This window comes from Triturus cristatus, chromosome 5_1 (assembly GCF_964204655.1).
Source record: "Triturus cristatus chromosome 5_1, aTriCri1.1, whole genome shotgun sequence".
Lineage (NCBI taxonomy): Eukaryota > Metazoa > Chordata > Amphibia > Caudata > Salamandridae > Triturus > Triturus cristatus.
Genome location: NC_140587.1, coordinates 281282473 through 281297736, shown reverse-complemented (window position 1 = coordinate 281297736; position 15264 = coordinate 281282473). Strand labels below are relative to the sequence as shown.

At 42.6% G+C, this 15264-nt stretch overlaps 1 protein-coding gene across 4 annotated transcripts in view; it reads left to right on the top strand.

Annotated features, from left to right (window-relative positions):
• Window positions 1–15264, top strand: part of LOC146830728 (uncharacterized) — a 435729-nt gene that overhangs the window by 142623 nt on the left and 277842 nt on the right. For 2 of the 4 annotated variants that reach the window (XR_014961480.1, XM_085604947.1), the window contains one exon: window positions 2511–2577. The exons of the other annotated variants lie outside the window; for them this stretch is intronic. Coding sequence is in view for 1 of the 2 variants with exons in the window: in XM_085604947.1 (XP_085461073.1) it covers window positions 2511–2577 (67 nt within the window). In the remaining variant the exon portion in view is untranslated. The remainder of the gene's footprint in view (window positions 1–2510; window positions 2578–15264) is intronic. 4 annotated transcript variants of the gene reach the window in all.

Here is a 15264-nt window from a genome sequence, read left to right as displayed (position 1 = left end):
ATTCTTGCTTGTACTAGAAACACTGTTAGATGCTATACGCGAATCATGAATTAAAATGGGAATCAATACCTTTTTTGGCCAGATCAAGTCATTCTTTTACACTTATTAAACCAGACTCATCTGTATTGCATTTTTATCTCTAGTCTAATTATTTCCATTCTTGTCTGGATATAGGATTAAGTGGGTGAAATGTAAGACCTTTCCAGTGTCACATACCACGACCAAAGATAACCTTCAAAGTTACAGTATGACATACTTCCCTGTGGATCTCACACACCTTTGAGTACGCGATAATAAATCGCTGTATAACCTGGTGGAATAAAAATGAGTCCCTCTCATTGCCAAAATGTGCAATGATGTTTCCCAGTGGTCGCCACCTCCATTATAAATACATGTCTGGCATGCTGCCTTTATTGGTTCCAAAACTGATGTCAAAGCAACACAGGCGTTAAAAGGCGCGTCTGGGGAGCTGCCAACCCTAGATTGAAGGCTCACAGGCTCCACGCCCATACTCCATCTCGGGGTCTCTGTTTACCGCACATGGAATTATTCTGTATGGCCCATAGTTTTTACCAAATAACATACATAACGAATGAGAAAATCAAAACTCCTACTCGGTTGACTATGAAAATAAATCACTGTGACCTGCTTGAGGGTTAGTACCACTTTTTTATGCTAGTTGTCTGGAAAGCCACACATAGGAAATTGGTCGTAGGCCCATTACTACATTGTAATGTGTAGTATTGCATAATGCGCGATCCTTGAAGGTAGCTGAATGATACACTGGGCTTGATTGGATTAGTATAAGGATTAAATAACTACACCATCTGTCCCTCAGTGGCTAGCTTACATCCCTCAGCAGTAATGCACTTAATTTGAGCTGAGCACATTATCACACCACATATAGCAATTGAAATAATAATAACTTAAACCCTCTTTTTTCTAGAAAGAGTTTTAGGGACCCATTCATTGTGCTTATTGAAAGCACAATGAATAGGGCACTAAATCTCCCTATAGAATAGCCGTCATAGGGAAAGTATCTACTTTTTTGCCTCTCATTCTGTCTGGATAATTTTGGAGAAGTAATGTGAGCGCTGTCTGGAACATTACCTGGCGATATAGTGCCATGTGATGGAACTGCATACTCTTGTTTACTTCCTTGACTTTTTGTAGCGGGTCTATTATTTTTCATTGTGCTTTTTCATTTCTATTGCAAGTAGGACTGTTGTATGTGGTGATGTGATGCCCTTAGTGAGCAAATCTTTTTTTTACCTCGCCCCGTCTGGCCTTCCTATATCAATGTTTCCATGTTCTGAATCGCAAGCAGGCTGCTGTGTTGCAGTCCTCTTCTCAGCTTCTATTGCCATGAGCCGTCACTGCAATGTGAAGGACCCTGAGACAGCATAGGTTTCTAGTCCAGGATAATTGATCGGCATCTGCAGTTCCTGGGGCAGTACCGATGTCACTTCTAGAGTGTGTGCTGGGATGAGGAGCTGTGGGCACGTGCGAGCTGCTACGGACAGGTGCGAGCATAAGTTGGACTTGACATGCGGATGCAGACATGCAGCAGGCGTGCTATTGTAGGTGGTGCTACAGAACAGAGTTGCCGTGCATGTACATATTAAGAAGTACTCTGAGTGCCTGTTTCTCACACCTGTGCATGCCATCCATCTTCATATGTAAGAGCGCCTTCCTGTTGAGTGGTGCTGTGAGATGAATAATGGACCTGATACCAAAAAGGTTCTCATGCTCCAGAACTTTGCTGGCTCTCTAAAAGAGAACCACTTCTAAAGGTTCCAGAGTCCATTGCAGTGGTCACTAGACACTTGGCAAACCCTGGGAGGAAGCAGGGAGAGCATACTATGGTAGTCTTTGACGTCATGCGGTCCTAAACGCGAGGAAGCCACGCCAAGGTAGCGAGAGCGTCTTCTTCTCCACTCATGCTCCGACTTGCATGAGCATCAACCAGACCTACCAGTCGTGCTCTCGCGAAAAATAATTTTTGGGGTTTCAGCTCTGAACGTGCTGCATAGTTGGCATTACATTGTCCTCAGAAATGTAGGTCTGTGAGTTGAAGATGTTTTTGGTCTGGTGCCAAGCGAGATCTCTGGCTCCATCTATGTGCGCAGTATAGATCTCCTGGTCAAATTTGGTTTGCACCTGTAAATGTGCACGTGTAATGCATATGCTGTGATGAATACAAAGCCAAAATCTGCTCTTCAGTACAGCACGTGCAATACATACGTGTATCTTTTGTGCACATATAAAATATTTGGAGAGCAATCTTCTCTCTTGTTAAACAAAATGTTGTTTACTTTTAAACATTCCTTTCCACCTCTGACCGTTAAGGTTTGTTCTTTTTGTTATGCATTATACAAATAACAGGTTATTATTGTTGTTATTTGTATCATTACTGTTAGTCGTAGCACCAGCAGTAGTGTTTAAATCGCCTTTCACCATGTTGAACAAATGCCATGAAGTTGTTCATTCTAATCACATTTTCTCTTTAGAGGTTACAAGTGCAAGGAGGGTACCTGATGTGCAAAGGTTTCTACGGTGCAGCAGTACCCGTCATCTGTGAGTGATTCCAGTACTGTTTTCCCATATATCAGACATTCCTTAGTAGGGGTTGAAGTGAGAGAGTTACTCTTGCATACGTGGGTCATGAGGAGATTTAGACAGTGAGATCCGCTGTACACGTTGATCCAAGGGCACATGTTTACTGTAAATCCGTATGTGCAAATATTTGCAATTTGTTTACTATAAATGCCAATAAAAAGAATTTTAAAAAAAAAAAAAATATGAGGAGATTTAGACAATCCCAGTTAAGCATTACTTGACGTTAAAAGTCGTGGCGACGAGGACTGCAGTGTATAGGAAGTCCAGGCAATTTCATGTTGATTATGGATATGATTCCTTGTAGTAAACTGTTACCAAATTGTTGGTTTCAATGTACCTTACGTAAAAATGAGCAGGAAAATGAACCTTCTCATGAAAGAATCCATCCTCATTGTAATAGTACAAAAGCAAGCACTATAATGTTTCTGAAATATTAATGCTATCACATGGGCATCAGTGCGTAACAATGCTGTGTAGGCTTTAAAGCCAAGGCTAGTGTAGGCCTGCAAATATTTTTTCCTACATCAGTCTCCTCACATATGTTTAACTCATCTGCAGTGGACTACCAGCGAATATGCAACACACACCATTGGGTGGATTTCTGAGACGCGTCATGTATGAAGGATACTACACTGTCCTCCCTGTCTGTCCTGGCAGCGTGGAGATGCCGTAGTTGTGATGTTGCCGTGGTGATTGATCTACTGTAAGAAATGATGTTGGACCTGCTGAAAACCCCATCTGGGAGGTGGGAGGCATTGTGACCTTTTGGAAACGCATCTGAATTACTTGCAGTAATGGTCAACTGGTGGACACCAACATATACAGCTCAGTACTTTTTTTTATTTTATTTTTTTACTTTATTTACCGTTTTTTATTATGCGCACAAAACACATGGCGAATCAATACAGCTCAGCACTTTGATTGCCAAAGCTGGAAAGGCCATTCTGGCACACCTGCATGTTCTAGGTGGGCTTCAGGCTAGGGGCCGCCTTCATAGCTAGGTGGGCAGCACTGACCCAGCTCTCCTCACCCAGCTCCAGTCTAGTTATGGCCTCCTTCAGTGTGGGGCTCATTAGAGCGTTTTTGCCGGGGCTGATTTTCTACTCCTGCTCACTTTGAAGCTAAATAGCCTTTTTTTTTCCTCCGCCTAGAATTCTATTTAGGTCCAAATTTGCATAATGTAACACACTAACAAATAAGCTGTATGATCTTCAACACAAAGTTTTTAATAGCAAAAATAAAATAAACAAAGACTTTATTGTAATTTAAACAGATTTGACTACTGTGCGCTTTTAAGCTCACTACAATTCTCTAATCAAGGGTAGAAATAAGGCTTAAATAATTACTTCAAAATTTACAGATTTTAAAAATACAGCAATCTACATAAAGTTGTAGAAACCCTAATGAGGTAAGTAGCTCGTCAATGGGGAGACCTAATGACGAAAGCGACTGTGTTTAATCGGTGACAAATTCTTAAAGGGATCTAGCCTTTCTAGAAGAGGCCACATCTCTCCGCCGTGAACATGCATACCCCACACGCCTGTTAGTTACATTTACAAGTTACCTAATACTTATAACCATAATGTAATCACATGTATTCTTCTCCAAGTCTGTGAGGCGTCTAAATATTATTTCTTATCGTTTTCATACAAAAAGCAAAAACGCCGAATTGTAGCTGTCTCGAAACAATATTTAAGAAAACTTGGAAACATAGTTTATTTTTCATAAATATGTTTCCAAGTGTTCATAAAAAATAATTCAGGCAGATCTTTGAATATTCTGCTGTCAAATACTGGAAGGAAAACGCATTAAAGCAAAAGGCCCTATTATGCTGCACTCAGTCACCGGCTCCTGGAAAAGAGCTGGGGACATTGTTTCATACTGCTGCTCTGTCACTCCCTGCTTAAGGGACCGCCTTGCTGCTACCATGATTCCAGGACATCATCTGATTCTTCAAACCCCCTGCCAGTCAAAATAATTATTGTGGATTCATTGTACAAAAGCCGGGTAAAAGGTCCTTCAAAGAAACGCGAAACGTGACTAAAATTTCATGTAGAAGGGGCAGAGCTGGTCTTGCAGCATTATGCTCATGAAAAGAGAACTGACATGTATGTTTTGTTGCAATTATGGCTTGGTAAAGCGCTGTCTAAAAATGAATACAGCTTGTAGGCAGGAAGCTAATTTTCAGTCTTTTCATCCCAAAAAAAGATGTCAGAATAATGCATTTTATGAACCACTTTTGGGACGCGCAGAGTCATGTTAAATTGTCTGTCATTTACAAAACATTTGTAAAATCTGGTTTTGCGACAGTTCCGTGCATTGATTTCTTGACTGTGTGTGTTTTTGTCCTTTAAAAGAGTGTATTTAAGCGGTCTGCTCACCAAGTTCTGGTAGCATCTTCCAAGTATCCATTTGATGTTCTCTAATATGGATGTCGAGCTATTTGAGCTTGGTAACTTGTATGATAGGTCAGCAGGTAAATGCACCTGCTGAAGGTGTTTATAGTCAAACAGGCAATCCTATGGTTCAGCCCCATCAGACTCACCTTCCTCTGTTTCGCGGTTATTATAATGAGTACCACTCTCCCCAGCGCCTTGAGACCCTTACGGGTGAGTAGTGCGCTCTACAAATCCCTGATTGATTGATTGATTGATTACTAATACAGTGTTACAAGACTGGGGCCACTATTGCTAATTAATAATGCATTTATGTGCAACTTAAACTAATGTCCAGATTGTCAATATCCTTTTAGTAATGTTTCAAAGAAAGTATTAGTCAAAGCTACTATCAGTTGTAACTGCACGTGGGCGCCACTCAAAGACAAGGAACGAGATGATTAACCTCATCGTCATTGCTCATCACAAAGTTCTTTCCTCTCTAAATGTATCCTCTTTTGTCTCTGAGCTGCCTTTTACATCACGAACATTATAAGGCAACCCAGTGATCCCTCAAGAGACTGGGTAAAATACTAGAGACACAACATAAATGGGGCTCGCAAAGGAGTAACTTGAACACAATTTAAATTTAGTTGAGGTTGTTGGTATCTAAAAAATCCAATCACTTAAGACAATGAAAAAGATAGGTACTGAAAACCTCCACATGCATGTAAATGTGATGTAATGAGGCGTACTCCGATAAAGTTATGCAAAATATATCTTATATATTTTCAACCGCAGTATTAATTGATTGTAAAATGTAATGTATTTACAAACTGAAATATAAATCCATCGATTTACTTTAGGGTGACGAAAAATAGCACAACTGTTACCTTATACTCACAGAATTTAAATCACTCTTCATTGAATGGTGACTAATGGCACCTGGGAGAGCCACTCAACCAGTGGATATCCACTTCTGCCTTCATTCTACAATTAATGGAAAATTGCTATTGGAAGGATTCCCCGTTGAACCACAAACAGCGGAGTGGATCTCCCAGTTGCCAATATTCACTACTTCGTGAACTTGGATTTAATTTCTATGACTATAGGGAAATGGGTGTGCTTTTTTTCATGACCCTGAAGTAATCGATTGATTGATTGCTATTCCTGTCTTTTACATCGGACACCATGTCATTTCCTGTCCACATTATGTGGGCTCCACATTTTACGTGTTACTCCTAATACTTCTCCGTCCATCTTGGTATTATGGTACTCTAATAACTTTGCCACCGCTGACCTCCCTTTGGGTGTCTATTGTCATCTCCCAGCGCAAGCAGAGAAAGGGTACAGGGAACAGAACAAGGAGCTTGCAGAGATTGCGGTATTTACAGGTTGGTATCATTATTGAACCTCGGCTGGACACAGTGTGCAGATCAGCCCCCATGTATCCATGTCTTTGCATTACACAATAAGGTGAGGAAGCCTGGGGTTAGGGAACCGAACATTAAGCAACCAGGCCGAGGTATTTGACTGCAACAGCGACGTGGTTACAACCTGTCTTGGTAAACATGACTATAGATTCTCTTCTGCATGTACGCCCACCTTCCTTGAAACATTATATCAAACATAATGTCAATATTCAGCCATTACCCTCTTCTCTTTGTTGATGAAACCCATGTACTCAATTCTCTTCCCTGTACAACAACTCAATTCATGTTTTACATCATGGACAACCTCTCTGCCGTGTAGTGCCCGATGACTGTGCCACTGAGTGCGAAACCCCCACAAAAAAACAAAGATGCACTATAAAGGCTACCATCTAAAGCATCCCTTTATCCACGGCTCAAAAAAGTGTATTTTTTGCCCAGTCCTCCCAACCTCCAAAGATTACGATATCTTCCCATTCGTCCTACAACCTAGCAGTCCTCTTTGACAGCGAGATACATTCTTCACCATAACCAGCACAACAGCACTCATCAACCTAGTCAGCAGTCCCAAGCCATCCACCTCTCCACCACACCCAGCTGAACCCATGATCAACATACTAATCATTGCCAAACTTCCATAGTTTGCTATTAATTATCCCTCTTCTAGACCAGTGGTTCTTAACCTTTTGTGAACCCCACTCAATCATTATTGGAACCCAGGGACCCTCACTGAGCCATTACTGGAAGCCAGGAACCCCGGCCTAAGCATTTTCGTTGATTTGATCCACAAATAATACAGAAACAAGTATTCACCAAACAAATACAGAAATGATGAAATATTTTATTTAATTCACAAAAAAATCTAAAAAACGTTTGTTAATTTAATAGGAAGGTTGGAGCTTTTTTAAATTCAGTTGAGGCTCCGCGTACTCCTCCATACCATATTCTATTTGACGCACTTGTATTGCTCCCATGAACCAATCTGAAGATACTAACTTAATATTTAGCAGCAAATTCCTTTAAAATTACAGAACATTTTAAAATATTCAATTGTACATTTATTTATATACACTTTAATAATCTGTTAATATTATTTAATTTTCTTAGCAGTGGCTAGCCCCCTGAGTTGGCTTCACAGGCACTCGGGGGTCCCCAGCCCACAGGATAAGAGCCACTGCTCTAGACCAAATCCTACACTTTTCAATCTCCATCTCACATTTTTCGATCTCTGTCGCATCCACCGACTACCAAATCTACATGTCACCCGGCATGGTTTTCACCATTCAAGTTTACTGAAAGTTCTGTTCAGTTTGTACCTCCTTAAGGTGGAGTACGCTCCCAGGCATGAAGCCCCATGCTTCAGAATCAAAAGTTTTTAGATTGTTAGCCAATGACCATTTGAATTGTTTTGTTACAATGTTCATGTCAGTCTCACGCTGACTACGCATACACTATATTGCCAATTCTCGTCTTCACATAATCGTTTTAGTCTGATCTACATTGCATGGAAGCTCATGCCCGGAATTTCAGTCAGATATGTTGGATTTTAGAAAAAGTTGAATTGAGGAATATGTTTAATTCTATTAAATTGGAATCATCAGAAAAAGAAGCCTTTTGTGGTTACAGTAGGATGACATTATACTGGTTGAATATTGACATTGGCACTCATTTAGTGTTGGTCAGATAGGTGCAAAGGCAATGTCAAGTGGGCTGCAAGTATTTTACTGCCCATTTACCTATTTTTTGCTATTTAGGGTGATGTGGTATTACTGAATTACATCTGTGATAATGCTGCACTGCTAAAGAAGTAATATTACATTAGACCACGGGAAGAGCCACGTCGGCTTGTGACTATTTTTATCTCCTAGTGGCGGTGGTCTGGATGGGCTGTAATTCTTGAGCATGCTGGCTCTTCTTTGCATTCGATGACAATAACTATGGAGGCACGAGGATCTTATGGGGGTGTTTAGATTCAAGAATCTGCGTTTTGCAAGCGGAAACCAGTCGGAGCATATTCCGTTTTGGGAGGGGGTAGTCCCAGCGGGCTTGTAAAGCACAGTTAGCACGGTTCTCTTAGAAGGGGCTTGTTTCTCTTTTTTTTTCTGCCTTCCAGAGTTGGTTGGGACCTAGATCTGGGCGCCGTCCATTCCATAGCTCTACTTCCATTGGTTGGTTTGAACCGACTCAAAGTGACTTTCTGTTAAATCTGACTTGGGTGATCGGGTATGTGCTGGTGGACCCCGTGATTGAGCGTATTCTATAGTTTGGAAAAAAAATTGGAAGTGTTTTCGTTCAGGACGCTCCAGTGCATCGAAAACATGCATAGGATTTGGAACTTTATTCTCTAAACCAGTGAAGGACTTTAAGAACTTGGGTGATGTGCTTCGATTTCTTAATGTTGAAGCAGAGTCTAGCTACCTCGTCGCTGTAAATTCCTGATCTTTTTCTTTCTGACTCTTACATACATAATGTTGCAGTAATCCAGTGTCGACATTAACAGTGCCCTGAGTAATGTGAGGCATAGTGGCGAGTGGAACATTAGCGTATGCGTTCTCAGACTCCTGAGTTAAAAGTTGGGCATGTGTGTGTCTGTCTGTCTGACCCCCACTCCAAGGCTTTTACCATATTACAGAATGGTAGGTAGTGGCCCCTGATTCTTTCGGTTGAGTTGAATGACACCTTGTCTTATGATATATGTTTGAACCATTTCGAGCGAGTTGACTCGCCTTCATTAAAAAGTGTTTGTTTCTGACAGCTGGTGGAATCTGTGGGATGATGTTTGTGGCTGTCCAACTTTACAGGCCATCTGCATAGATCTGGAATATTGGGCTGTGTGGCTAGCCCACCCGTGTTAGGGGTCTCTTGTAAATGCTGAAGAGCAGAGGTAACCATGGGTAGACACCCCATGAGACACACCTGTCTCACCTTTAATGGAAGTTTGATGCCAGATTAAGCTGTGAATGCCAAGAACGCAACCTGCAAAACTGCTGTTTCCTCACCCTGGTGCAGGCAACCCTCTGGCTTCTAACTTTAAATAGCATACTATCATCAGCACTTACATTCATGCCCTGAGCCCTTGGGGCTTTCCACCTCATATGCTGAAACTTTATTTAAATTACACCCTGTGCACATTCAAATATCAGTAACTTCCTTATTTATGTCTCGCCTGAGCCAGCGCATGCGCTGTTCTGGCGAGACATTTAGTGAGTCGGCTTTCAAAAGTCCTACCGGCGTGGCATAGAGCGTGCAGTTACACGCACAAGCGCGTGCGCCTCGCTCCGCCTCTCCGTCTTGCTTGCTTTAGGCTTTAACGCTCCTCCCCCACCACAGAGCGCGTCTCGCGGCCGCGCATCTCTGGTCACGCGTCTGGCTGCTTCCAATCTAAGAGCCATACTCTTTGTTTTCCTTGTTGGCTTAGAGTGCAAGGCAGTGTTGCTACGTCACTGCCCCCGCAGAAGTGACTGACCCTTTCTTAGGACAGGTGAATGTTGCACATATGTGGATTTTTTATTATGCTCATGAAAGATATACCGTTCAATGCCTTTTCAGATGGAATTACGTGTCACAATGTTCCTCTTTGAAACTTTTTGATGCTGAAAAATGTATTTAATTTTTTTATTTGAAAAAGTGGCTTCAACAGGATTCTGATGCCCAATCCCATCTTCCGTAGGAACAGACAGTGTTCCGAGACGTCAGCGTCCCTTCATTCCCCTGAAACTTTCTGATGCTGAAAAATGTATTTAATTTTTTAAGTTGAAAAAGTGGCTTCAACAGGGTTCTGGTGCCCAATCCCATCCTCTGTAGTAACAGACAGTGTTCTGTGACGTCAGCGTCCCTTCATTCCGCATCGGTCTTGCCCTCCTTGTCACCGTCTCTGTCTGTCTGCCGCGTCCCCTTCCAGCAGGTACTGTCTGTGAAGTGCTCTTAAACAGGAAGCTGTCGTCTTGCGTCCTTTCCAGGGGCCCACTCTGACAGTTCATCCTCTCCCCCTCCTGTCTCCAGAGTCCAGACGCAGCTGTCGCTACCAGACTGCTCCCACCGAGAGTATCCCTGCTCTCAGTGCGCTGCGCTTTCAGCTCTCGATGGAGGGGTAGGGCTGTCCCTGGGCCCGCGCCCTCTCTCCTACACTAATTCACTGCCCGCATTGCTAAGCACCAGAAGGCTGCACTTGGATCGGGTGTGAGTACAAACAGTGGGCCCAATGCTCTCCTTCTTAACTTCAGGGCAGCGTGTCCACAATTCAAAGGTAAAGTGTTTCCGAGATTTGAGAGAATTGTTAATGGAAAATATATCAGAAAGCTACACGAAAAGGTACATTATTTATAAGGAACAATAATATCATGAGTTTTATATAGCTCTTTATAACGGCCAACTCACGTTTTTCACTACCCTATGTTATATAACTGTTGCCCAATTCATGGTTCTCAATCCACCCACCTCACACGAATGGAGAAGGGAGTCTGACTTGCCAAGAATCGAAACTCATGACCTCAAAAAACTGCATTTCTTAGAAGCAAGCATGAGCAGGTATTACACAACAGAAATTAAAATAGTTATACATTTTTCAACAAATCCTTGTGCGAATGCCCGGCAGAATAACACGGCTACTGGTCATTTTGCTTCCTGCATATCGTGATTCTTGCCCATCCGATTCCTTCTTGCATTTTATTTTTATTTATTTATTTTTTCAATTATTCCAGTGTTGCTCCAGCAGCATCACACTGCTTCCAGGGAGGTTGCTTCTATTGCTTTGCACAACACTGTGCATTATTTTTTTCTATTTACCCTTCTAAAATGTTCATTCACCATGTTGGAATGGTGCACAAAAGTTTCAAAGAATATGTCACAACAACTGCCACTGCATCACGCAGCAGACACACTCATATGCACAGAAGGTCAACAATTTTGCAATGCTTTTTTATTAATAAATTGCATTGTGGGATGGTCACCCAGGTTTCCGCATACATGATCCTATGTTGTGACTTTCCAGTGCCAATTTGTATTTAATTTATTTTCAAATGCCAATACAAACACGCTCTTGCAAAGCTAACAGCTTTTAAAGGTGAGTACTACAATTGTTTTTTATATTGTGCAACATGCTGCCTCATTCCTTGCTTCTAACAATTTCCAGGCAACAATAAAAATGTCAAGATACCTCTTGTGATTAATGATCCTCAGGTGTATCATTCCATTTTCTTTAAAGTGATTCCATTAAAATGCTTGAGGGACTATTTTGCCAGTGAAAAGTACCTTATCACAGGATCATATTCATTTCTTTTTCTTGTATATGCAACCAATAAGAAACCAATCCTTTTTTGGCAAATTGTCTGGCTTTAATGTGCTACACTGCATTTGTAAATGCCTGTGATTAGATGCATCATTACATCAATCCTTTTACTCATTCATCCATGCATGTTCCATCCATCTTTTCAATCACCCACAATCCACCATTTCATTCACACATCTATCCATCCATCCATTTACCTTTCACTCATCCATCCACCCTTTCACCCAGTCTTCCATCCATTCACTCATTCACCCGTCCACCCTTTCATCCAGCCATCCATCTGTCCTCCCTTTTTCTCATTTATTCAATCTTTCACTCATCCATCCTTACACCCATCCTTTCACTCACTCATCCATCCATCTATCATCCATTTATCAACCCATTCAACACGTCCATCCATCCAGCCTTTCACCCATACATCCAGCTACTCTTTCACTCATCATCCAACCTTTCATTCATTAATCCATCCAATCCACATAATTCAACACTAAACCACATAATTCAACTCAACACAATTACACTACAAGCCACATACATCCATTCCACACCACAGAATTCCACATCATGCCACACAATTCAGAAAGACACCACATAATTGAGTCATCGAGCATAGCCAATAGGTCTCGCCTTTGAGACCTTTTAAGTGTTTAACCATGCAACAGTTGATGTTGTTGCACCAAGGATATTGTGCTGCATAACTAAATACTTATAAGGTCGCAAAAGCGAGACCTATTGGCTATGCCAATGCTTGTTTACAAAGGTTAACAAGACTGATTATTTTAAGCCTTTGTTTTCACCATAAGGCAGTAATTAGAATTGTTTCCAAGGTTTGTGATTATCTGTAAAGTAATTAAAAAAACTAAAACTTTTACAAGAAACAATGTATGAATGTATTCTGTCACAGATGAAAGTGTACTTTTGTAAAATTGGATTCCTCAGAGCTTCCTCTCTTTGCAGAACAACCAAGTTGTGAAAAATAATACGTTAGAAATCTGTATTTCTATGGCCTCTTGATGCTGCAGACTGCCCGCGTGGTTTATCCCGCTGGTGTGCCCATGTCCTGGGGCCTTGACCCTTTCATCAAACCAGTGGATCTTGTGTTTCGGGTGCGGTGTGAGTATCAGTGCCCTACATCTCCAGTCCTCGAGTCCTCTGTTTGCTCGGTCTCTGTCCCTATCTTCCCCGCTCCGGTGTGGCCATGTCGAGTGCCACAGCCATACGACCCTTCTGCTTCCTCACCCATACATTCACCTGCAGAGCCCAGAGTTTGGCAGAGTGGTTAGGACCTAGGGAACTTCTGGTTGCACACCTACAATTCTGTTTCTGCAAGTGCTAGGGGGAGGCAGGAGAATCAGGGTTCAAAGGATCAGCCTTTTTGGGGTACCTATGGACAGTCCTTAGCGTTTTCGTTTCCCAGGTATCTGGGCCTGTTCTGACAGGAATCCATCTCTGCCTCCAGGCTGCCAGGGACAATTACTGTGCTTCCAGGGTTGGGAGTTTGAAAAGAGCACGCCCACATTTAATCAGGGTGTGGGAGAACGTGTTCTCCATCGGAAGAAATGTTCTTCCCATGTGGAAGCCAAAAAAAAGTTAATTATGCAAATTTGTGTTGCCTTTCTCTTGTGGAAGTGTGCACCTGGTATAAATCCTGCACTGTTAATATTTATACATCTCAGCACTGCAAAAAAACGATGGCTGGTACAGTTGGAAATGTTGAGAATCACAAAATAGTCCAAATAATCCCACGGGGCACGTGTCGTAGTCGCTCCTTCTGAATTGGACCCCAGAGGCGGGGTGCGTTGTACCTCCCGAATGGCGACCCAGTAAGGAATAATTAATCGCAGTAGCGCGAGACAGTTTTGCCTCGTGCTCGGGTGGAGTGTTAGTTTTGTTCGCACGCGTAGGAGAATGTAAGGAAGGGACATTATTTCCATCATGTCCCCTTCGGAGCTTATTATTTATAAAGAGGCGAACAGATGTGCGGCGCGGCCTGGGTTCTGCCGGAGCAGGGAGCTGGCTTCAAGGACGTGTAAAAATAGCTGGGTTGGCCGCGTGCTTGCGCGCATTGTTCGCAGCAGGGCGGCTCGCGCCGGGTGCTTGCAGGCAGGTCTCTTCGCCAGGTGACGAGGTTTGGCGGCGGGACAAGCCAGCAGCTGTGACATTCACACCGATCAGAGGGTTCCGCCGAGCTGGCGGGAGAGGCCGGCATGGATGCCACCTGAGGTCCCTCTCATGGCCCCTCATCACCCAGAGATGTAAACATGGGATAACAGGGCATAAATCAAGAAAACTCAAACACCCCCGTGAGAGAACATAGTCTGCACCTTAACTGAAAAAAGTATTGGAAGTAATCCGGGTTTGAGCTGGAGTGGTGCGCAGGGCGATTCTAATGGCATGCATGCCGCTGTGTATCCTTACACTAGCACAAACTTAGGCATGTAGTGCCAACATTAATTACTGGCCTTTGTTTCCCAAACAAGAGTTTTTGATTGGAATACTTCTTTCTTTATACAGAAGCCTTCTATCTGTCACCCTGTTATGTTAGATGTGCAAGTATATCGAAAATATACCCACTTTTCATACTGAAATGAAATAAATGAAAGATTGTCTTGAAAATCCTCTTTTGACCCACAAACTAATCTTTCTTAAGTATTTCTGCTGCAAGGTGATGAATTGAAACTGATAGGCGTCTCATCAAAGATGTAAAGGAACAAACACATCTGTGTAAAGGTGTAACATAGCATTCAGGGTTTATGTAAGAGCAAAGCATATTTGAGCTTGAGATATCTGGACACAAATTCACAAGAGGAATTTGTGAGTGTGTCCCTAGCGTTGGCGAATGCAGTGTTGGAGAATGCTTCCTTTCTATTAACACAAACAGCGGATTAAGTGGGCCCATGATGTATTTTAGTAGCACATTCTCTGTTCAATAGGACATGCACTGCCATAATACCCATGCTGCGTTCGGGCTGGGTTGTGTGTAGTATTTCCAGAGGTTTGTGTGAACACAGATCACAAGCCTTCAGTAGTCTTGTTTGTCATTAAAGTGCTTGGGAGAGTCATGCTAAGGATTACTTTGCAAGTATGAAATGCCTTGGAGTATATGCCTGGTGTGAGGAATGCCATGTCTCTTGGGTCACCCAGTGTGGTGACCTAGAGTGATCAGGATTCGCAGTGCCATATTCCAAGTGTTCCAGACTGGCGTGGAGGGCACGAATGAAGGTGGGTGCTGGGTTTGGCTGGCAAGAGGTGTGGAGGAGAATGTCAATTCTGGGTGGCTGGGTAAGAGTACATCTGGTAAGCAGTACTAGCATTGGTGTTATCGGGATCCCAGACCATGAGAGGATTGGCAGCATTGGTTGTCCTGAAAGAGTTCGGTGAGGCGACGCTTAACTTAGCACACAAGCCACATTTGGGGATGAGAGCTATGAAGAGGGGAGTTAAGGGTAGACTTAGTTTAGGTGCAAATGTGGAAGGTCATATTTGACAATGCGTATGTGCATGGAGTGACATTGGTGCTGGAGGTTCTAGGGAATTGTGCATTTGTGAAGGT